The sequence below is a fragment of the Pipistrellus kuhlii genome, unplaced genomic scaffold (assembly GCF_014108245.1).
Source record: "Pipistrellus kuhlii isolate mPipKuh1 unplaced genomic scaffold, mPipKuh1.p scaffold_m20_p_8, whole genome shotgun sequence".
Lineage (NCBI taxonomy): Eukaryota > Metazoa > Chordata > Mammalia > Chiroptera > Vespertilionidae > Pipistrellus > Pipistrellus kuhlii.
In genome coordinates, this window is record NW_023425584.1 from 25,262,038 (window position 1) to 25,286,857 (window position 24,820).

A 24,820-nucleotide genomic window follows, 5' to 3' on the forward strand; every position below is an offset into this window, starting at 1 on the left:
TTTAATTATGGAAGTCATAAGTTCTAGACCAACATATTTGCCCTAAAGAAGAGCAAGAAAATTTTAGTACGTGAAAGTGAGGAAGGGAGAGAGGGAGAAAGATAGAAACATCAATGATGAAAATCATCAACCTTGCCTCCTGCATGCTCCCCACTGGGGATTGATTTAATTCCTTGACCAGGAATCAAACCACGACCTCCTGGTTGATGGGTCAATGCTCAACCACTGAGCAATACCAGCCAGATTATTATGCTGCTAGATGAAATCCTAACTTGTTATGTTAATATTTTTGTGAGTACTTGTATTTTTAAAGAAAATATGTCTAAAAGAATGCAAGATAAAACAAATAGCACTAAATGGTAAACACGTAATTTTATATTTCATTAATACCTCACATCAAGAGTTATCTTTAGACAAGACTTTTCTGCAGAGGGGAATACTGATATAAAGATCTGAAAGAGAAGGCAGATATAAGAAGAAGGAATTCTATACACAAGTTGAAATACTCTGCATAACTTACCATCTATAATCTCTAAAAGTTGGAAAATATTAACATTGAAGACAATGTCATTCTTAAATTTCTGCCACAATTCTCTTTTAGTGTTCCTAAACTTCAACAGAGATGTCAAGTTTTATTAGAAGCTATTTATGATGCACATAGAGTTAAAATTAAATCTGCATACAGAAAGGAAAAGATAATTGCAAAAAAAAAAAAAAAACAGGGTCAAGATGTATTACTATTTGGTAATACTGAAATTAATAAAAATTTTAAAATAAAATTATAGATACTGGGTAACAACCAGTTTCAGAAAGGCATAATTAATAAGGTAGCATTGGCCACCATACAATTTATTTATTTTATTTTTTATTAATTTCAGAGAGAGGGAGAGAAAGAAATAGAAACATCAATGATGAGAGAGAATCATTGATCTCTGCCTCCTGCACACTCCCTACTAGGGATTGAGCCTGCCATCAGGATATATGCCCTGACCAGAATTGAACCTCCTAGTTCATAGGTCAATGTTCAACCACTGGGCCACACCAGCCAGGCAATACAATTTAATTGTTTTGCATTTCTGAGTCTATATCATCCCAACACAACCCTGTTTAAGATGACTAAAGATTTATCAAACTAATTTGCACTATGTGATATCAGAGCAGTAAAAAAAACATTCTACAAAGATAATTCCATTTTATTTTGAAATTTCTAATATTATTTTGAATGAAGTCATTTTCAATCTTCTAAAATAAAAGTTATCTTCAAATGCTCTTCATTAGTTAACATAATCATAACTCCTTCCTCAAAGTGGAAGAGCTAATGCTTGATATGATAAGCAATGCCTCATTCTGCTAAACAATAGGATACTGGGTGAAATTATATAAATAGCCGGGACCGGTTTGGCTCAATGGATAGAGCGTCGGCTTGGGGACTGAAGGGTCCCGGGTTCGATTCCGGTCAAGGGCATGTACCTTGGTTGCGGGCATATCCCCAGTAGGGGGTGTGCAAGAGGCAACTGATCGATGACTCTCTCATCGATGATGTTTCTGGCTCTCTATCTCTCTCCCTTCCTCTCTGTACAAAATCAATAAAAAATATATATTAATAAATAAATAAATAAATAAATAGTAATTATTTTCTGCTGCTAAAATAAGTACTAAATGGTAAACACGTAATTTTATACAACTAGCATGGGTACCATCACTCCAGAATAAAAAAAATTTTAAACAAAGTTAAAAGCTTAAAACACAATTTAATTTCATAGATTAGATCATTTTATGAATGAACTTCCTATTTTCATATAGTACTATTAAGAATAAAGTATAAATTTTGAATATTAAAGATATATTATGCAGTATAAGTTATGTTACACTACTACACATATTCTTTATTTAGGGAATAGAAAGCACACTTTTACCAGGAAGAAAATTGATCAGATCAATCTTTTTGTTACTGTAACATGGTCATTTTAATTTAGATTTGAAAAATAAGTAGACTTGTGAATTAAAGTGCTAATCCTACAAACATTTATAACATTAAAAAGTTAAAGGCTTATTTTAAAGCCCACAAAAACATTAAATATTTGTAGTAAAAATATAAATAAGTTCAGGATAAATGAAATATTTTTTAAGTTGAAGTAACCAGCAAAAGTTGATGCACAGGGTACAATAGACAAAATATAAAATCAACTTTTAAAATAAACTATGCTACAATAGGTATTTCTGGATATATTGTATTTAAGGCATAATAGAAGGATGCTATGCAGACAGAGGATGAAGATATTCCAAGACATGTATTTGACGAGGTTGTGAAATAAAATATTATTCACACAAAAAAAATTTAAAAAGTAATACCCACCTTCATAGAGTGGTCTCCTCCAATAGACTGTTCTTCCGTTTCCACCTCTCGTACTGGACACGGAGAAAGACTGGGGCTGAAGGCCATGAGGTCCGTCTTGGGCGGCCCCTCCCCAGAGCACACCCTCTGCTGCCTCTGATGTGAGTATGACAAGCTGCCCACCGCGCTGGAGCACACCAGCACCGGCTTCCCCGGCCCGCACGCGCCCTCCGTGGGCGAAGCCGAGCACCGCAGAGCCGTGTACAGCAGCAGCGTGAGCACCAGCAGGCTGGACACCGCGCAGATGGCGATGATCAGGTACACGTTCACGTCCACCAGAGCCGTCTCCGCGTCTGCAGCGCCAGAAGATGCCCGCAATGAAGTCTTCGGCGCCTGGCCGCTGTCCACCAGCGACAGCAGCACGGTGGCCGTGACCGCCAGCGCAGGCTCGCCATGGTCCTTCACCAGCACCAGGAGGCGCTGGCGCGGCGCGTCCGCCTCGTCCAGGGCGCGCGTCGTGCTGATCTCGCCCGTGTACAGCCCCACGCGGAACGGGCTGCGCGCACCGCCCGCCGCCGGCAGCAGCTCGTAGGACAGCCACGCGTTGTAGCCCGAGTCCGCGTCCACCGCGCGCACCTTCGCCACCACGTGGCCCGCGCCCACCGCCCGCCACACCAGCTCGCCGCCCCCCGCGCCGCCCCCGGCGCCCGCCCCCGGCGGCAGCAGCGCGGGCGCGTGGTCGTTCTCGTCCAGCACGAACACCTGCAGCGTCACGGCGCTGCCCAGAGGAGGCACGCCCGCGTCGCGCGCGCTCACCTGGAAGCGCAGCAGCTCCAGCTCCTCGTGGTCCAGGGGCTGCAGCGCGAACACCCGGCCGCTCTCCGCGTGCACCGACACGTAGCTCGACAGCGCGCGCTCGCCCACCCGCCGCTCCACCAGCGAGTAGGACACCAGCGCGTTCTCCTGCGCGTCCGCGTCCCGCGCCGACACCGTGAAGATGTGGCAGCCGGGCGGGTTGTTCTCCTTCACGAACACCGTGTACTCGGGCTGCGCGAACGTGGGCGCGTTGTCGTTCACGTCGGCCACCTCCACGGACACGCTGGCTGTGGCCGACAGCGAAGGCGAGCCCCCGTCCCGCGCTGTCACCACCAGCTCGTAGTGTGACAGCTTCTCGCGGTCCAGGGCGCTGTCCAGCACCAGCGAATAGTAATTCTTGAAGGTGGACACCAGCTTGAAGGGAACGTGTGGCGACAGAGTGCAGGTCACCTGTCCGTTGGCACCGGAGTCCAGGTCAGACACCCTTATCAGGGCTATGACGGTGCCCAGGGAAGCGTCTTCTCTTATTGGGAGTGACAGGGACTTGAACTCCATTACTGGGACATTATCATTGGTATCTTCAACTTCCACCATAACTGTGCAATGGCCAGCGAGTGGAGGCTGTCCCTTATCAATGCCCTCTACAAGAATTTCATAGGATTTGCTTTCTTCAAAATCGATATGTCCCATTACCATAATTTCTCCAGTAACTGGATCTATATGGAACTTGGATTTCACGTTTGGTAAACTATCAGTTGATAATGAATAAGTAATATCTCCATTCAAGCCTTCGTCTAAATCTGAAGCACTAAGTTTAATTACCAACGTTCCATTAGGAACATTTTCTGGTAATTTCACTACATAGAGTGTTCTGTCGAAAGCTGGGGCGTTGTCATTGGCGTCCAGCACTGTGATATGTAACTGAATGGTGCCCGTCAGCTCAGGTTTGCCACCATCCGTGGCCGTGAGCACTAAAAAAATCTCTGGGGCTTCTTCCCTGTCTAAAAGTTTCCTTAATACAAGCCCAAGACGTTTTACTTGCTCACCTTTGGAAGGTTTTTCCAGCGAGAAATATTCATTGGAGCTCAGTCTGTAAGTCAGCAGAGAGTTCTCCCCGATATCTGCATCCGAGGCGCCCTCTAGCGGAAACCGGGAGTCAAGCGGCCTGGATTCCGCGATATACAGATTCTTTTGTGTTCTGGGGAACACAGGAGGATTGTCATTAATGTCCTTCACCTCCACCTCCACATGGAAAACCTGCAGCGGCCTCTCCACCACCACCTCCAGGTGGATGCTGCACTCCACGCTCCGCCCGCACAGCTCCTCCCGATCGATCCGAGAATTCACAAACAAAATGCCATTCTGCAGATTTACCTCCAGGAGGTCCCCGCGGCCCTTGGACGCCACCCGGAACAGGCGCGGCACCAGCTCCGCCAGCTCCAGCCCCAGGTCCTGCGCGATGCGGCCCACGAAGGTGCCGTGCTTGGCCTCCTCCGGAACTGAATAATGGATCTGGCCGCTCCCTACCTTCCAGGTGGTGAAGAACAGAAGGGAGAGCAGCAGACGCCGGGATTCCTGGCCTCTTCCCCAGGAAATCTCCATCTCATTAAGGGATCTTATTTCAAAATCAAAAGATATCTTCCGACCATTCAGACCAGTGTCGCTGCATCCTCCATTTTCCAGCATTCGGATAGTGGATGCAGCTTCTTTACAATCACAATAGAAGGGATTTTTTTTTTTTCTTCCTGTCTCTATCAGATCATTTTATGGTACAGAGCGACATCATGTGGCTCCAAACCGTAAGTAACCCATTCTGGAAATTCATCCTCTAAGCTGCTATTAATATCTTGTTCTTTCAGCACTCCCTGCCGACTTTGACGCTTCTCAAGAAAAGGATCACATTTTGCACTACTGAGGTACACATTTTGTACCACTGATTGAGTGTGATCCCTAGTTTCACCAAAGAGGCAGCTTTTAATTTCTGAATTCCGGTTTCTTGAAATTTTCTTACTTGGAAGAAGTGGTGATTTAACCAATCAGTAAAAAGAGAAAGGTAACTTTAGCACATGATTCACTGCTCAATATATGTAAGATGAGGCAATAAAATGTTCCAAAGATCTCTGTGAATTCAGTGACAGGCATGAGTTCTCTGAGCATTTGGAAGTTGAGCAAAGAAAGTCCATGGGAAAAGGTTGAATTTACAGAGGTAAGAGAATGTCCAAATTTTTGTTTATAATCAGACCCTTTTTAAATGGAAGCAAACATGTGAATTAAGTAGGAAAATTTTTTCATACTAGTTTTTTTCTGTGTACTTATTGAATGCAAGCCGGGATTGCAACTTACTCATATTTTATTCCTATTTAGAACAGAATGACTAATCAATGTTTTAATGAATAAATAAGTAAATCTTTTAAATTAACTTTGTCAAGTAATATAAGTAATCGGGTAAGTTACAGTAATAATATTTGTTAATATCAAATTTACAAATTTCTAACTATTGTACAAGGTCATGAAAAATAAGTTAAGTAAACATTTAATAATTATTTTGGAAAAGCAGGGACCTAGGAAATAATTATAAAGATTAAGATGCTAGTTGTTTGATAAATCTTGAAAAGTAGTGAGTTTTTAAGTGAGAAACAAACTTAAAAATTTTTAAACATCATGTACTTCATATTAGTTATTATATGATGAATTGACAACTTATTGTAATAACATACATTTTATGACATTTAAGAGTGAACTGATGCAACTTAAGGAAAATGTAAATAAGGAATACGAAACACTAAAACTTACCTAGCAAAAAAATGTGACTCCTGGAGGTGTGGGCACACTTGGATATAGTTTTAAAAGTTTGCCATTGAACCACAGTAGAAATGTAGTGGCCAGACCTCCAGCAGGAAGAACTGCACCTGACCATTCATACATTCAACTCACAAGTCTCAAGGTGGTGTGTAGCTATGATATTTTACACATATGATTCTATACAGAATGATTCCTCCCCCAAAAAAGCTTCTTCCTTATTTGTTCAAGCTACTTGTTTTTCTCTGTAAATATATAAAGCCTTCTATTAACTTTTCTGATTCCCGGGAAACATATACTCTGAATTTTGAGGCTTATCAATGATAAGAAACTAATACGTTTCCTGTAGAAACAGACTATCCTTAAATGTAACTCAAAATCTCCCCAACAAACTACTCAATTCCTATAAAAGAATATCCCAGATGGAAGTTGATATTCTGGCCTATCTGGAAGGGGCTGTGACTAAGATCACTTTTTGGAAATTATTTCAATGATTGATCAATAACCACATACATTGGGGGAGAGGGGAGAATCAGCAAATAACTAAGACCCAAAAGTAGAACACTATTTTATTTCACCCCAAGACATCTTCCTTTAGATAAAAAAAATTTTAAATTTCATTTCCAAATGGATTAAAGATGGATTCAGTGACAGGCATGAGTTCTCTGAGCATGTGGAAATTGAGCAAAGAAAGTCCATAGGAAGAGGTTGAATTTACAGAGGTAAGAGAATGTCCAAATTTTTATTTATAGTCAGACCCTTTTTTAAATGAAATCAACCAAACATATGATTTAAGTACTAGAAAAAAGTATTTTATACCAGTTTTTTTCTGTGTACGTAAGCAGGATTGCAAATTACTCATGTTTTCTCATTCATATTTAGAACAGAATGAATTATCAATTAATGTTCAATGAATAAATAAGTAAGTATTTTAAATTAACTTTGTCAAGTAATATAAGTTAACAGGCAAGTTACACTAATAAATATTTATTAATTATAATTAAAATGGGGCCTATTTTCTCAATAAACTCTCTATTGTGCCTTAAAACTCCCAGGATTTTGCAAGTGTGAAATCTCTATCCCAAGTAACCATTTATTTTACTACTGAAAGCCATACAAAGTGATGCCATGGGTAGTAATGACTTATAATAGATAATTTTGGAGGACCTATCATTAAAAGATCCATTAAAGCTGTTTTCAAACACAAGGAGGAAAAAAACTAATTTATGAATTGTTTATACAGGTAAAGGGAAATTAATTCTTTTTTCTTAAACCTGCATCTCATGGATGCATGCTGAGAGCCCTTTCGAACTGCATTTCAAACAATTCCATTTTTTAATATATTTTATTGATTTTTATTAGAGTGGAAGGAAGAGGGATAGAGAGCTAGAAACATCGATGAGAGAGAAACATCCATCAGCTGCCTCCTGCACACCCCCCACTGGGGATGTTCCCTAAGCCAATGTACATGCCCTTGACTGGAATTGAACCTGGGACCCTTCAGTCCGCAGACTGACGCTCTATCCACTGAGCCAGACCAGTTTAGGCCAAATTAATTCTTGATTGAAATAATAATTGAGGACATGTCCAGATATATAAGATAGTCTTATTTCAACATATTCTTATAGAATATATGGATGTATACTATGGAAAATGTATTATATAATCATAGACTATACATTTCTTACACTTGGGATTTTTAACTTGAGAACAAATATTTACAGGCAATACTAAGTTTTCACATTTTGCTCAAGTGTTTTTTAATCCGTCAAGGCCTTATTATTCATGGAGAGGTTCAATTATGTAAATGCCAAAAAAAAAAATCATCTCTGATCCATTCCATGTGCTGCACATTAAGATAATGGTATAAAATAAAGACAGAGCTTTGAGTAGAAATAATACACTCATAAAGAATTAAGGAAATAAAACAATTTTACAACTGACAGAAAAAATATTTAAAAACTCACCTTTCCTAAGTGTTCCGAATCTGAGGGTTGTCTTTCTTCGGTGGAGCCAGGACCCTGAGGTAGGCTGGGGCTGAAAGCCATGAGGTCCGTCTTGGGCGGCCCCTCCCCAGAGCACACCCTCTGCTGCCTCTGATGGGAGTAAGACCAGCTGCCCACCGCGCTGGAGCACACCAGCACCGGCTTCCCCGGCCCGCACGCACCCTCCGTGGGCGTCGCCGAGCACCGCAGAGCCGTGTACAGCAGCAGCGTGAGCACCAACAGGCTGGACACCGCGCAGATGGCGATGATCAGGTACACGTTCACGTCCACCAGCGCCGCCTCCGCGCTCGCGGGGCCAGAGGACTCTCGCAAGGAGGCCTTAGGCGCCTGGCCGCTGTCCACCAGCGACAGCAGCACGGTGGCCGTGACCGCCAGCGCTGGCTCGCCATGGTCCTTCACCAGCACCAGGAGGCGCTGGCGCGGCGCGTCCGCCTCGTCCAGGGCGCGCGTCGTGCTGATCTCGCCCGTGTACAGCCCCACGCGGAACGGGCTGCGCGCACCGCCCGCCGCCGGCAGCAGCTCGTAGGACAGCCACGCGTTGTAGCCCGAGTCCGCGTCCACCGCGCGCACCTTCGCCACCACGTGGCCCGCGCCCACCGCCCGCCACACCAGCTCGCCGCCCCCCGCGCCGCCCCCGGCGCCCGCTCCCGCCCCCGGCGGCAGCAGCGCGGGCGCGTGGTCGTTCTCGTCCAGCACGAACACCTGCAGCGTCACGGCGCTGCCCAGAGGAGGCACGCCCGCGTCGCGCGCGCTCACCTGGAAGCGCAGCAGCTCCAGCTCCTCGTGGTCCAGGGGCTGCAGCGCGAACACCCGGCCGCTCTCCGCGTGCACCGACACGTAGCTCGACAGCGCGCGCTCGCCCACCCGCCGCTCCACCAGCGAGTAGGACACCAGCGCGTTCTCCTGCGCGTCCGCGTCCCGCGCCGACACCGTGAAGATGTGGCAGCCGGGCGGGTTGTTCTCCTTCACGAACACCGTGTACTCGGGCTGCGCGAACGTGGGCGCGTTGTCGTTCACGTCGGCCACCTCCACGGACACGCTGGCTGTGGCCGACAGCGAAGGCGAGCCCCCGTCCCGCGCTGTCACCACCAGCTCGTAGTGTGACAGCTTCTCGCGGTCCAGGGCGCTGTCCAGCACCAGCGAATAGTAATTCTTGAAGGTGGACACCAGCTTGAAGGGGACATGGGGTGTCAGGGAGCAGGTCACTTGCCCGTTGGCCCCTGAGTCGCGATCGGACACCATAATAAGGGCGATTACTGTGCCCGGCAGAGCGTCCTCTTGAATCGGAAGTGAAAGGGATGTTATTGAGACTTCTGGTGTGTTGTCATTGATGTCCACAAGTTTCACCGAAACTTTACAGTGCCCAGTCATCGACGGAGTTCCATTGTCATATGCAAGGACTTGAATCTCGTAGGATTTCATTTCTTCATAATCTAATTGTCCCTTAGTTCTGATCTCCCCTGTGCCGGGGTCGATTTTGAACTTTGTGTTTATAGCAGAGGGCACATCACTACTAAATGAATACACAATCTCGCTGTTTGATCCTTCGTCCGCATCAGAAGAATTTAGTTTAATCACCAACGTTCCGTTTGCGGTGTTCTCTAACAACTGCACTTTGTAAACTGATTGGTCAAAAGTAGGTTCATTGTCATTCACATCCAGTACATTAATATGCAATTGAACGGTGCCTGTGAGCTCAGGTTTGCCGCCATCCGTAGCCACTAATAACAAATTAACCGCGGCAGTTTCCTCTCTGTCCAGAGATTTCCTAAGCACGAGAGACAAAGACTGGCTTAGTTCATCGTTTGTCTGTATGTCTAGAGAGAAAAACTCACTGGAGCTGAGCTTGTAGGAAAGAAGAGCATTCACTCCGATATCTGCATCCGTTGCTCCCTCTAGAGGAAACCGCGACTCAAGCAGCCTGGATTCGTGAAACCCGATAGTCTTGACCAACATTGGAAACATAGGAGGGTTGTCGTTAATGTCCTTCACCTCCACCTCCACATGGAAGACCTGCAGCGGCCTCTCCACCACCACCTCCAGGTGGATGCTGCACTCCACGCTCCGCCCGCACAGCTCCTCCCGATCGATCCGAGAATTCACAAACAAAATGCCATTCTGCAGATTTACCTCCAGGAGGTCCCCGCGGCCCTTGGACGCCACCCGGAACAGGCGCGGCACCAGCTCCGCCAGCTCCAGCCCCAGGTCCTGCGCGATGCGGCCCACGAAGGTGCCGTGCTTGGCCTCCTCCTGGACGGAGTAGTGGACCTGGCCGCTCCCGGCCTCCCAGGCTGCCAGGAACAGAATGGAGAGCAGCAGACGCCCGACCTCCGGGTCCCTCCTCATAGGAGACACCATTACCAATCCTCAGTGAGCTGATCAAATTAGAAAATCATGTTTTGTAAAATCCGAAATATTCTCCTCTAGTCTCCTGCTTCTCTTATTGTTCCGCTTCTCTGGAGTGACAATGGGGCTCTGGGTATTTTTCTTCCTAGAGAACACTCCGTGGTAGACAGCGACATCATGTGGCCAAAAGGTAGGCTTTACTGCTTATCCTATATAGATTTAAAACTAGACTGTCTGGTCTAAGTTCATTCATAACTTTCATCTTTGAATATGAATAATTTCATGATTAATTATTTTAAACTCTGGAATATATATCATTTCCCCTTTTTATTGGGTTAAAAGACATAAAATTTACCATCTCAACCGTTTTTAAGTATACAGTTCAGTATGTTAAGTATACTCCTATTGTTGTGAAACAGATCTCCAGAACTTTTCACCTTACAAATCTGAAACTCCATATTCACTAGACAACTCCACTTCTCCACAAAATACCCCCACACACCATTCTACTTTCTGTTTCTAAGAATTTAATCACTTTGGCGCCCTATATTAGTGGAGTCATACAGTATTTGTCTGTGACTGGCTTATTTCACTCAGCATAATGTCCTCTAGTTTCACCCTTGTTGTAGCATGTGATGGGTTTCCTTCGTTTTTAAGACTGAATAGTATTATAATGTGTGTACATACCACACTTTGTTCATCCCCATGTGTGTATATGCCACATTTTGTTTGGCTATTCATCCACCTGTTCATGGATATTTGGGCTGTTTCCAGCTCTTGGCTATTGTGAACAATGCTGCTATGAAATGGGTGTGAAAAAAAATCTATATTTTATAAAACCCTGCTTTTAGTTCTTTTGGCTACATTATGTCTTTTTTAACCATTTTTTAAAATGATGCACATAGGAATCAAAGGTTACTTCAATCAATTGTTATCTTTTGTGATTTAACTTCGTTTTCTGTACTGTTTGCAGATGTTTGAAAGTTAATAATTTCTCACTTGAAAAATGTGTTCTTGCTCTAGGAATATTCCATTTTATACTACATTTAAATATTCCATTTTATACTACATTTAAATATTTTATACTACATTTAAATATACTACATTTTAAAAAAAGTATAATTGATCCTTTTCTTAGTGCTAGTGCTTTTATTAATTCTTAATTGGCCTCTTAACACACAAACAATATAAAAATAAGATAAAATAACATAGGGAAGGAAATAAAATTAATTTAGGGGTGGGCCAGTATCCAAAATACATAATAATCATTTTCAGTTACTCTAAGGTCACAAATTTTGTTTTTAGAAATAGAAAAAAGTGTCCATAAAAGAAAAGCAAGCCAAAGCCAATTTGGCTCAGTAGTAGAGCGTCGGTCTGCGGTCCAAAAGGTCCCAGGTTCGATTCCGGGCAAGGGCATGTACATTGGTTTCGGGCACATCCCCAGTAGTGGGTGTGCAAGAGGCAGCTGGTCAATGTTTCTCTCTCATTGACGTTTCTAGCTCTCTATCTCTCTCCCTTCCTCTCTGTAAAAAAAATCAATAAAAAATATATATATTTTTTAAGAAAAGCAAAAATATTTTCTAAAGAAAAACTAGCTTTTTCTGGTGCTAAAAATCAATGCTAATTTCTCTCTTGAGTCCTATCTTAAGAAACTTATTCACACCCTGTATAGAAGTGTGTATTTATTTTAATCATACTCTAGTAATGAACTGACTGAAGAAAGCAGAACATCACTTACTGTCTTATACATGGAAATTGACAATTATTTACTGGTTTCAGGCAGAGCTGTGTATAGACACTTTATTATCTCCATATTTATGCTTTATTTTCCTCTGCTGACCTTCTTTCTCAGGTAGGCTTTTCCCATGTGATGGCAAAAAGGCCAAAGTAACTTTTAGTCTACATTTAGTGACTCTCAATAGAAAGTGCCCTTTTCCTAATAGCCCCAGCAAAAATCCTAAAATATCACTTCCTTTGATCCAGTTTAGATGGCTTATCTTTCCTTTAGTCAATAGTTGTGATGGTCCTCACTTGGCCAGATGTGAGTCACATATTCATTGTTGGAGCCGGGAGATGAAATAAGCCGTTCCTAAGTCCTGTGGACTGAAAATGAGGAGGTTGCTCTTGTGAAGGCAAGTGCAAGACCTCGTGTAAGCAAATTCTTTTGGATCTTAAACTGATTTCACATAGCTACAGACTGGCCATTATATCACTCTGTAGTTGCACTGCATGTTTGTAATACTGGGTAATTTTGACATACTTATCAGTGGCCAACATTATGGCTACGATTGACATATTAAGAAATTATACCAGATATTAGCTCTTGGAAACATAGCTTAGTTAAGGTAATTTTTGTAATCCCTTATGGTAATTTTGCTGAATTTTCTAAATGACATGGCTGGGGGTATGAGATATAGAGTGTCAATGCCAGAAATCCAAGCACATTTCCCCCAACGGGGAAAAAAGAATGAGAAGGCATGCTGAGCAAATAACACCCAGCTTGACATCTCTTGATATCTGTAGTGGGTTGAATAGTACACACACAGATCCTTAGCACATGACTTTATTTGGAATAAAGATACTTATGGATATAATTAAGGTAACTCTAACCCCTAACATCATCCTGGATTAGGGTTAGCCATACAGCAAATACAGAAAAGATACAAAGAGACACAGAAAAGAAATGTGAGGCAGAAATTGGAGTTATGTTGCCACAAGCCAAGGAATGCCAGGAACCACCAGAAACTGGAAGAGACCAGAATGAATTCACCCCTAGAGTCTTCAGAGGGACCATGGCCCTGACAAAACACCTTGATGTTGGACTTCTGGCCTCTAGAACTACAAGAAATACATTTCTGTTGTTTTAAGCCACAAAGTTTGTGGTAATTTGGTGCAGCAATACCCTTTGCACTTATCAAAATGAACTGTCAGTTCCCTAAGGTTTATGTATCTGAGCATTTATTCTTGCAATATCTTCATCTCAGTCTTTCACAAAACTGAAACAAAGCCCTAGAAGGAAAAAAAAGGGGGGGAGGCGAGGAATGGATACTAAGCAAGACAAGATGAAGACAAAGACGAAGACGACAATGGCAACAACGAAGAAGAAGAAGAAGAAGAAGGAGAAGAAGAAGAAGAAGAAGAAGAAGAAGAAGAAGAAGAAGAAGAAGAAGAAGAAGTAGAAGTGCCTAAAACATTTTAAATATTTTTTTAATGATTTCACAGAGGAAGGGAGAGGGAAGGGAAATGGAAACCTTAATGATGAGAAAGAATCATTGATTGGCTGTCTCCTGCACGCTCCCTACTGGGGATCAAGCCTGCAACCCCAGCTTGTGCCCTGTCCTCCTGGTTCATAAGTCAATGCTCAACTATTGAGCAACACTGGCCAGATCCTAAAACATTCTAAATTGTTTATTTTTTCCTACCTTTTATAAAAATAAAAGAAACACATAATTTTTTCCATGGGATCCAATCTGCTTAATGGTCAGATACCTTAATAAAAAATAAAAAGTCAATAATAGCGCTGACCAGTCACTTAGTGGTTAGAGCATCCTCCTGCAGACTGAAGGATCACAGGTTCGATTCCTAGTCAAGGGCACATACATACTTCTGCTAGGAAGTGAGACATATTCACATTTCATTGGTCAAAGAAAAACACACCTCAAGGTAACAGGGAAGGGAAATCCTCCAGTGTTCCCAGAAGGAACAGAACATAAATATTGTTACCAAAATAAATAACTATTCCTCATTCTTATCTATTTGTATTCTTTTTTACATATGTTTTTTTTTATTTGAGAGAGAGAGAGAGAGAGAGAGAGAGAGAGAGAGAGAGAGAGAGAAACATCAATTGGCTGCCTCCTACATGCCCTGTACTGGATTGGGAAACAACCTGCAATCTGGGCACGTTCCTTGACTAGGAACCGAACTGTGCATGGCCACCTGGTTCATAGTTTGATGCTCAACCACTGAGCAACACCAGATGGGCAATATCTTACTTTCTAGTCACATAGTTATACCAGAAAATAGAGTAACACTTCTTGGAAAGGAAACTTTTTGTTTTTTGGGTTTGTTTTGCTTTTTTTTAAGAGAAGGGGCATATATATCAAGAATTCTTCTTCTCAAGTGCCCTGCCTTGCATTTTAGGTGATGTAAAAATAACACTTTCAGACAAGTGAAATCACACTGGTATCATCATACCAAGGTAACTTGAAAACAAAATTATAATTCCTCAAATCATAGTCATGAAAAACTAATTACCGAGATTGAAGAATTTTAAGAAAGACAATAACTTATGTGGTTAACAAGATTTTGTTTCCCTTGGGGTGTTTGAAAATTGGAGCCTCCATAGAAACATGAGAATAACTGCTATTCTCAGTATGTACAGCATGGTGATCTTTGCCTAGTGTTTTCAGATAGACAACAGAGCTGTGAAGCTACTAACTTTAACATTAACCAAAATGAATCTAGTTGCATAACAATGATTATTATCTGGTAGAAGATCTCATCATATAAAACTTCCTGTTCTGAGGATCTGACCATTCTTTAGTCAGTAAATTTCCTAAATGAATGATTAATTTGAAATGTAAATATACCATGAAATAAACACTAAAGAATAAGTTTTGTTATAAATCTATATTATTCTGTGTTTTTATTAATACTAAAATATTGTATGAATAACCCATTCATTAATCATAGAAAAGAACAAGTGAAAAAAATAAGAAAATAAAGCAATGGTTCATCTTTATAAAAAAGAGGAATTGATATAATACATTTCCTGAAAGAAATCTTATAAAGATAGAACTATTGAAAGTTCTGTTAACTACTCAAAAATTCTGAATGAGATGAGAATATTAATTACCAATGGGAATTCCATTCATATTTATTTATGTTCAAGGAAATACTAAGTAACAAATCTCTCCACAATAATCTTTTTCTCCATTCCAGAATTACCTTTTCATTAAAAAACACGTTTTTAAACCTACTTCTTTTAGTTTAGTGATCATTAACCAATATTTGAGATTTATCTTCAAGTTAATATCTTTAACAAACCCAGAAGAGTTTTTACCTTTACAATAATAATCAATATATAGAAAGAACTGTTGAGCATCAATCTAATTTTCTTTTTGTCAGCGATCCCAAATGTATTTATGCGAAGGCATGTCTGAATGTCTTCAGGCCAAATTCAAAAGGCTATTGGTATTCATTAAATGACACTCAATTCCATTAACAATCTTATTGTTGACCTCTCTGTGAAATATTATTAGATAACTCTTTTCAACCTATATAAGTTCTTCAAGAAACAAATTGTGCCAGTTTAGATTCAAATGCCAGCTTGTAACTCAAGTTTTTCTGGCTTGATAGGAGAAAATGTATGTTTACGCTTTCCATACTATTTGTGATTTTTTTAGTTCAGCTTCAAAATATAGTTTTCTCTATTCATCCCAATTGTTTGATCATTTTAATTCACCTTTCCAGGACATTTTCCTCTACTTGACTATATTTTGCTTTGGCTGATGCAATGAGAATTACATACATTTTCTGAGTACTATTCACATATATAGGGGAAAACCTTCATCAGCTTTGTTTTTAAGAAAGCTTGCTGATAACACTCAGCATTTTATTGCCTCTTTTTTAAAAAGTCACGAATAGCCCAGCTGTCATGGCTCAGTGGTTGAGCATCGACCTACAAACCAGGAGATCATGGTTTAATTTCATGTCAGGGCATATATGGGCTTGATCCCCAGTATAAGGCATGCAGGAGACAGCCCATTAATGACTCTCATCATTGATGTTTCTCTCTCTCTCTCTCCCTCTCCATTCCTCTCTGAAATCAATAAAAATATTTTAAAGTTATGAATAGAACAACATCTCCCTTTATAAACATCCTTATACAAAAAAAAAATAGAAAAAGCAATATTATACCAAATCCAAGTTTTTTCATAACCCAATTGTTATTTTAAATAGGTAAAAACAGATTTAAAATTGTTATTTTTAAATACAATGTGTTTCCCCTCCTCCCCAAGCCAGAGGCCTTCCCTATCTTGTTTCACTGTTGCTCTGTCCCTAGGTTCTACAGCAGGGCTTAGTGTATAAGAAGGTTCTCCGTTTGTGCTTGTCGAATGGATCCATAAATAAATATTGAGTGTCTATGGAAGAAATCCTAAGCCTGCACATTAGGAAATAATATAACTATGGGAACATAGTAATGCGAATGGGCAAGAGAAATTAATTTTTGCCAAAGACTTGACATTTCACTATAAGATTAAAGTAAAAAAAAAAAAAACTGAAAATGTCACTGTAATTGACTACGTTGAAATCCTGTGTTAAACATAATCAAGAATATTTAGTATTTTCTGTGTGTGTTCTTTTTAAGTAGAATGCTTTTTCAAAGAATACGTCAATTTGTCCCTACATTAGTTTTGTTGTGCTTATTGTTGACCTCTCTGTGAAGTATTATTAGATAACTCTATGTTCCATTCAAGATGCAGCAGTAAACAATAAAATAAATACCTGTATTGAATGGTAAGATTTCTTTCAATTTTAGTGAACACTTTGAATACCTTCTAAAATGTCACATTTTAAAAGTTGGTTATATAAGTTAAATTTAAAAACATCAAAGGCAAAGGTTGAAAGATGGACTTACGTTACCAGAATGTTCCGAATTTCCTTCTGGATGTTGATTTTCTTCCGACATGTTCGGACCAGGAGGAAGACTGGGGCTGAAGGCCATGAGGTCCGTCTTGGGCGGCCCCTCCCCAGAGCACACCCTCTGCCGCCTCTGCTGCGAGTAAGACCAGCTGCCCACCGCGCTGGAGCACACCAGCACCGGCTTCCCCGGCCCGCACGCGCCCTCCATGGGTGACGCGGAGCACCGCAGAGCCGTGTACAGCAGCAGCGTGAGTACCAACAGGCTGGACACCGCGCAGATGGCGATGATCAGGTACACGTTCACGTCCACCAGCGCCAACTTTGGGTCCGTGGCCCCCGCTGACATTCCCAACGAGGCCTTAGGCGCCTGGCCGCTGTCCACCAGCGACAGCAGCACGGTGGCCGTGACCGCCAGCGCAGGCTCGCCATGGTCCTTCACCAGCACCAGGAGGCGCTGGCGCGGCGCGTCCGCCTCGTCCAGGGCGCGCGTCGTGCTGATCTCGCCCGTGTACAGCCCCACGCGGAACGGGCTGCGCGCACCGCCCGCCGCCGGCAGCAGCTCGTAGGACAGCCACGCGTTGTAGCCCGAGTCCGCGTCCACCGCGCGCACCTTCGCCACCACGTGGCCCGCGCCCACCGCCCGCCACACCAGCTCGCCGCCCCCCGCGCCGCCCCCGGCGCCCGCCCCCGGCGGCAGCAGCGCGGGCGCGTGGTCGTTCTCGTCCAGCACGAACACCTGCAGCGTCACGGCGCTGCCCAGAGGAGGCACGCCCGCGTCGCGCGCGCTCACCTGGAAGCGCAGCAGCTCCAGCTCCTCGTGGTCCAGGGGCTGCAGCGCGAACACCCGGCCGCTCTCCGCGTGCACCGACACGTAGCTCGACAGCGCGCGCTCGCCCACCCGCCGCTCCACCAGCGAGTAGGACACCAGCGCGTTCTCCTGCGCGTCCGCGTCCCGCGCCGACACCGTGAAGATGTGGCAGCCGGGCGGGTTGTTCTCCTTCACGAACACCGTGTACTCGGGCTGCGCGAACGTGGGCGCGTTGTCGTTCACGTCGGCCACCTCCACGGACACGCTGGCTGTGGCCGACAGCGAAGGCGAGCCCCCGTCCCGCGCTGTCACCACCAGCTCGTAGTGTGACAGCTTCTCGCGGTCCAGGGCGCTGTCCAGCACTAGTGAGTAGTAATTCTTGAAGGTGGAGACCAGCTTGAAGGGGACATGCGGTGTCAGGGTGCAGGTCACCTGTCCGTTGGCACTGGAGTCCCGGTCGGACACGGAGACGAAGGCAATGACGGTGCCGAGGGGGGCGTCCTCCCCGACCGGCAAGGACAAGGACCGGACCGCCAGCTCCGGAGCATTGTCATTTTCATCCAGCACTTTCACAAAAACCTTGCAGTGATTTGACATCGGAGGACTTCCTTTATCAACTGCCTTTACCTGGATTTCGTAGGATTTCGTTTCTTCATAATCCAGTTTTCCAAGCAGGGTAATTTCTCCTGAGCCGGAATCAATGTTGAAGTTCTTTCTAATGTTGACAGGAACATCGCTGCCAAAGAAGAAGGCAATTTCTCCATTTACTCCTTCGTCGGCGTCAGAGGCGTTTAGTGTGGTTACTAATGTTCCATTTGCTATAGTTTCTGATAGATGGACTCTGTACACGGCCTGAGAAAACACCGGGGCGTTATCATTAACGTCGAGCACCGTTATCAGCAGTTGAACCGTACCTTGCAGCTCAGGTTTGCCCCCATCAGTGGCTGTCAATAATAAACGAAGTTCTGGCGTTTCTTCTCTGTCCAAAACTTTCCTCAATTCAAGCGCAAGTGACTTACTCAGTTCATCACTTGCCTGTATATCCAACGAGAAGTAATCACTGGGGCTGAGCGTGTACGTTAAGAGAGAATTAGTGCCAATGTCTGCGTCAGCAGCGCCCTCTAGCGGGAAGTGCGATCCCAGCAGTCTAGATTCAGGAATAAATAACCTTTGTTCTCTCTCTCTGAAGACTGGTGGGTTATCGTTAATGTCCTTCACCTCCACCTCCACGTGGAAAAACTGTGGCGGCCTCTGCACCACCACCTCCAGGTGGATGCTGCACTCCAAGCTCCGCCCGCACAGCTCCTCCCGATCGATCCGAGAATTCACAAACAAAATGCCATTCTGCAGATTTACCTCCAGGAGGTCCCCGCGGCCCTTGGACGCCACCCGGAACAGGCGCGGCACCAGCTCCGCCAGCTCCAGCCCCAGGTCCTGCGCGACGCGGCCCACGAAGGTGCCGTGCTTGGCCTCCTCGGGGACCGAGTAGTGGACCTGGCTGCTCCCCGCCTTCCAGATCGCAAGAAGCAGAAGAGAGAGCAGCAGGCGCCGGGCTCCCTTGCCTCCTCGCCTGAGATACAGCATCGCAAAAGCACTACACTTTTCGTACCTCTCTCACCTTACTTCAAAATCATATCTCTTTACTTCATATTTTTAGTACTTTCTCTCGGCGTTTCTGTCTTCTCTCGGACGATGACAAAATGGAGCTTCCTCCTTTATTGTTGGCGATCAGTACATTTCCATTGACAAGACTTTGTGGTATACAGCGACATCATGTGGCTGGCTGTAGATTTTAGATCCATTCATTGACTTCCAAGATAGCCTCATATTCATTTGCAATTTACGCAAGGCAATCATTTTCAATTTTATATCCTTTTAAAGGCCCAGACATTTCAAATGTCACTTTAGAGAGTATGTAATTCAATATTTTCCTTTAGCTGTTTTCACAAAAATATTACAATTGCATTTGGGAAAATCACGATATGCATAAATAAGTACATCTTTTTATTTAAAATAATCTATCAGCTCATATCTTTTTTATTATTAAATATTTTAACTGCACACTTTAGTTTTAAAATAAGGTACTTGGACCACTGAAGTTCACCTTATCCTAGGCTAGTTTGGGTGTTTATTTTTTAAATGGTATAACATTACCAAGCAGTTACATATGAAATATTTAGAAATTTTGATGAAACATACTTAAGATTCCTTCAACATTGTATAAAAACCATTTGTGACCCGGCCAAGGTGATTCAGTAGTTGAGCATAGACCAGGAGGTCACGGTTGGACTCAAGGCACAGGCTCAGATTGCAGATTCAATCCCCAGTGTGGGGCATAAAGGAGGCAGCCAATCAATTATTCTCTTTCATCACTGATGTTTCTATTTCTCTCTCCCTCTCCCTTCCTCTCTGGAATCAATAAAAATATTTTTAAAAAGCCATTTCTGATACTTTAAATCTTACAATAATGATATTTGGAACATTTCTCTTTGTTGCTTATTATATAACATCAATTTGGAATGTTGACTTTTAACCTCCAAATGTCATTATTCCAAATTGAATTAGTATCCATTGGATCTTCCTACAAGAAATTTTAAGGAAATTATATTATTTTTCTTTTTTACATTAAGGCAAAACATTGTCATATTTCAGTTAAAATAATATGAATATTGAATCAATATCAAGAACACTTTATCTGAAAATTTTTTAAATATATTTTATTGATTTTTTATAGAGAGGAAGAGAGAGAGATAGATAGAAACATCAATGAGAGAGAAACATCAATTAGCTGCCTCCTGCACACCCTATAATGGGGATGCGCCCGCAACCAAGGTACATGCCCTTGACCGGAATCAAACCCAGGCCAAACCAGTTTCGGCTTATCTGAAATTTTGATAATAATAATCCATCATCAATATTTAAATGTATTCAGAAAAAAACTGAGAAAAACATATTAATAAACTTTTTCAACTTCAGTCCAATTTATAAAAATAGGCCCATACCTAAATCAAAATTTATGTATGTGGTCATAAACCACCACTAGTTAATTTTTAAAAGAATGTTCTTAACATTTCTATTTTAAGTATTATGGATTTTTAAGGAGATTAATATTAATAAGAATTAGTCTATTGTCTTTCTAATAAAAAAGCCCAAATCATTGTTTAAATTGATCATTAAAATATAGATGAAACGCATTATTTTATTTTTCAAAAACAAGCATATAATTTCAATAGTTCAGTGTAATAATTACTTCAATACAAAATATACAGCAACATAATATACATCAATATCCTCTAATCTCAAAATGAAGCAAATTCTATGCTGAAACCGGTTTGGCTCAGTGGTAGAGTGTCGGTCTGTGGACTGAAAGGTCCCAGATTCGATTCTGGTCAAGGGCATGTACATTGGTTTCTGGCACATCCACGGTAGGGGGTGTGCAGGAGGCAGCTGGTAGTTGTTTCTCATCGACGTTTCTAGCTCTCTATCTCTCTCCCTTCCTCTCTGTAAAAAATCAATAAAAATATATATTTTTTAAATGAAGCAAATTCTAAATTTATAACTTTTCTAAATAACATTTAAACAATACTATCAATACTTGAATTAATATTAAGAATATGTAGAATAAATGCTAATCACAAATTACTTTACATTCAAATATCTTGAACATAAAACAGTAAATGTCAGAAAAAAATTTCCTCATGCTTCTGGCAGTGGCAGGGGAACCAGAATACCTACAACAAGATAAATACACAAAAATAAATTGTAGCTTCATAAACTAAAAATGAAATAACAAGACCACTCCACTTTTATTAACAAGGCCTTCACTGAGGGGAAACTAATTAATGAGAAGCTAACCTGTTGGTTTATTATCAGAGCCTAACTAGCCTGAAATAAAGGAAAATATCAAGCTCCAGCATGCTCTCACCTCCCATGGGGGAGATGGGAAATACCCAACTCCAGTGAATGCTGGTTGTCCTGTCCCACCTAATGGGGGAGAGAAAAAACTGAGAAATACTTGTAAAATTTACAGTACAAAAGCATAAGCTTATTAAAAAACGGAGTAAATCATAGGATTATAGAATGCTTTTTCTCTTCCCACACTTCATTGCCACATTATTACAGGGCTGTTACAGTAGTTCTTTATACCTGGTACATCATGTTCAATATGCAAGAAAAAATTATGAGACATACCAAAAGTGGGGGAAAAACACACAATTTGAATAGACAGAACATATATCAGGACCAGACATCTCAGAAATGTTGAAATTATTATATGGGGAATTTAAACAACTATAATTAACATACTAGAAGCTCTAATGGATAAGTAGACAGAATGCAAGAATAGGTGGACAATATAAACAGAGAGATGAAAATACTAAGAAAGAATCAAAAATAAATGCTAGAGATAAAAACCACTGTAACAAAAATAAAGCATGTGTTTAATGGGCTCGTTAGTAGACTGAACATGGATGAGAAAAGAATCTCTTAGCTAGAGGATATATTAATAGACTCTTTGAAAACCAAAAATCAAGGAAAGTAAAGACTGAAAAAAACAGAACAGAATATCCAAGGACTGAGTGAGAACTATAAAATATATAATATGCATGTAATGGGAATACTAGAAAATACAATGAGAAAAGAACAGAAGAAATATTTGAAATAATAATTGAGAATTTCCCCAAAAATTAATGTCAGATACCAAATCACAGATTCAAAAAGCTCAGATAACAGTAGGCAAGATAAATTCCAAGAATAATTTACACCTAGGCATATCAATTTCAAACTAAAGAAAATCAAAGTTTTTTTTTTTTTTAAATCCTGAATGAAGTCAGAGGAGGGGTAAAACACTCCTCCTATAGAGGAACAAAGAGAACAATTATATCTGACTTCTCTTCAGAAACCATCAGAACTTCCTCAGCTTGATAAAGAGCATTCATAACTGAGCTACAGCTAACGTTCTACTTAATAGTGGAGAATTAAATGCTTTCGCTCTATGACTGGGAACAAGACAAAAATGTCTGATCTTTATTTAGCATAATGCTAGAAATTCTACTTTGTGCAATAAAGCAAGAAAAAGAAATAAGAGACATACAAGTGAGAAAAAAAGAAAATTATCTCTACTTACAGATTACCCCTACTTAATGTACAACTGCTACATTAAAAGGAATAAAAAAACAAAAACCTCCTAGATAAATGAGTTAAGCAATGCCACAAAAATAAGATAAACATGCAAAAAAAATTGTATCTCCATATACTAACAATAAAAATATACATGCCAAAATTAAATTTAAAATACCATTTACATTGTCTCAAAAAGAGGTACCTAGGTATAAATGTAACAAAATATGTACAGGACTTATATTCTGAAACTACACACCACTAATGAAAGAAATCAAAGGCTATCTAAATAAATAGACACACTCTGTGGATTGGATGTCTCAACATGTTATATAAATATCAATTTTCCCTGAATAAATTTATAGATTTAACACAATTATTACCAAAGTTCCAGTAAGATTTCTCTATAGATATAGACAAGATTATTTAGAATGTCAAAGAAACCAGAATACCTATAACAATTTTTAAAAACAAGAAATAAGTATAAGTAATCCATTATCCTATTTTAATATTTATTATATAGATACATAAGTCAAGACTATGGTATTGGCAGATGAATAAACATATAGATCAATGGAATAAAATTTAAAATCCAAAAATAATCACATATAAATGTGCAGAACTTAATTTTTACAAAGGTGCAAAAGCAGTAACATGAAGGAAAGAAAGCTTTTTCAACAAATGGTGTTGGTGCAATTAAACTTTGTTGGGGGGAAAAATGAAGTAAAACCTTCTCTTACCTAAATCTCATATCTTATACTAAAATTAACTCAAAATGGATGGCAGAGACTTCAGTGATTATACTCAATGATAAATAGTCTTTTTTAAAGTTTGCATGTCTCAAAACAAAAAGTCTATCACAGCCTTCAACATTAAAATAAAAAACAGCAAACTCTTGGGAAGGGGTGAGGAATAATCTAATTCCATAGCTACTACATAACAATAGGTGAATGACCAATTTTCAAAAAAATTACAAAGCAAACAATGAAACATAAAAACATGTCTTATTCAAAAGAACAAAGTTAATAGAAAGAAATAATTCTGAAGAAGTGTACATATTGAACTTCTTGAACAAAGATTTTAAAATACCTGTCTTAAATATGCTAAAAAAAAAAAAAAAAACTAAGTGAAAACATGGATGAAGAAGTAAAACAAATCAGGAGAATTATATGTACAAACTGAGAATAACAACACAGAAATAGAAACTATGAAAAGGAACCAAACAAAACCTGGAGCCTAAAAATACAGTAACAGAAATGAAAAATTCACCAGATGCTCTATCCACTGAACCAAACCAGTTAGGGCTTGAATTTTTTTTTTTAAGAGACAGTGGAAGAGAGACAGAAAGACAGAGAGAAACATTGATGTGAGAGAAACACATAGATTGGTTGCCTCCTGCATGAGCCCAGACCAGGGCCTGGGATGGGGAGGAACCTGCAACCAAGGTACATGCCCTTGAGTGGATTCAAACACAGGACCCTTTGATCCGCAGGCGGATGCTCTATCCACTGAGCCAAACCAGCAGGGCAACTTACTTACTTTCTAACCATAAGTCTGTACTTCTTAAATCTGTACCAGCCTGGCCAGTGTGGCTCAGTGGTTGAGCATAAACCCATGAACTAGGAGATTAAGATCCCATTCCCAGGCAGGGCACATGCCTGGGTTGTGGGTTTGATCCCCAGTATGGGGTATGCAGGAGGCAGCTAATCGATGATTCTCTTTAATCATTGATATTTCAATCTATCTCCCTCTTCCTTCCTCTCACTAAAATAAATAAAAACATTTAAATTTCTTTCTAATGTAACCAATTTCTGAATATTAATTTAAAAAAACAATATTATTGTAATTTTGGTTGGAACTCCAATTTTTGTGTTCTATCGATACTTAATTTAAAAGACAAATATATAAATATAATTTAAATCTATCTTATTGGGCACACAATGTATA

The 24,820-nt window shown here is 41.1% G+C and overlaps 1 protein-coding gene across 3 annotated transcripts in view; it reads right to left on the reverse strand.

The window, feature by feature from the left end:
* Positions 1–20,073, reverse strand: part of LOC118711012 (protocadherin alpha-C2) — a 109,352-nt gene extending 89,279 nt beyond the window's left edge. The window contains exon 1 of one of the 3 annotated variants that reach the window (XM_036423896.2): positions 16,943–20,073. In XM_036423896.2, coding sequence (XP_036279789.1) covers positions 16,943–19,339 — 2,397 coding nt within the window. In that variant the 5' untranslated portion in view covers positions 19,340–20,073. Of the gene's footprint in view, positions 1–2,356; positions 4,982–7,917; positions 10,460–16,942 lie in introns of those variants that run through there. The other 2 variants (XM_036423901.2, XM_036423892.2) reach the window with 2 other exon arrangements.
* Positions 20,074–24,820: the final 4,747 nt, after the last annotated feature.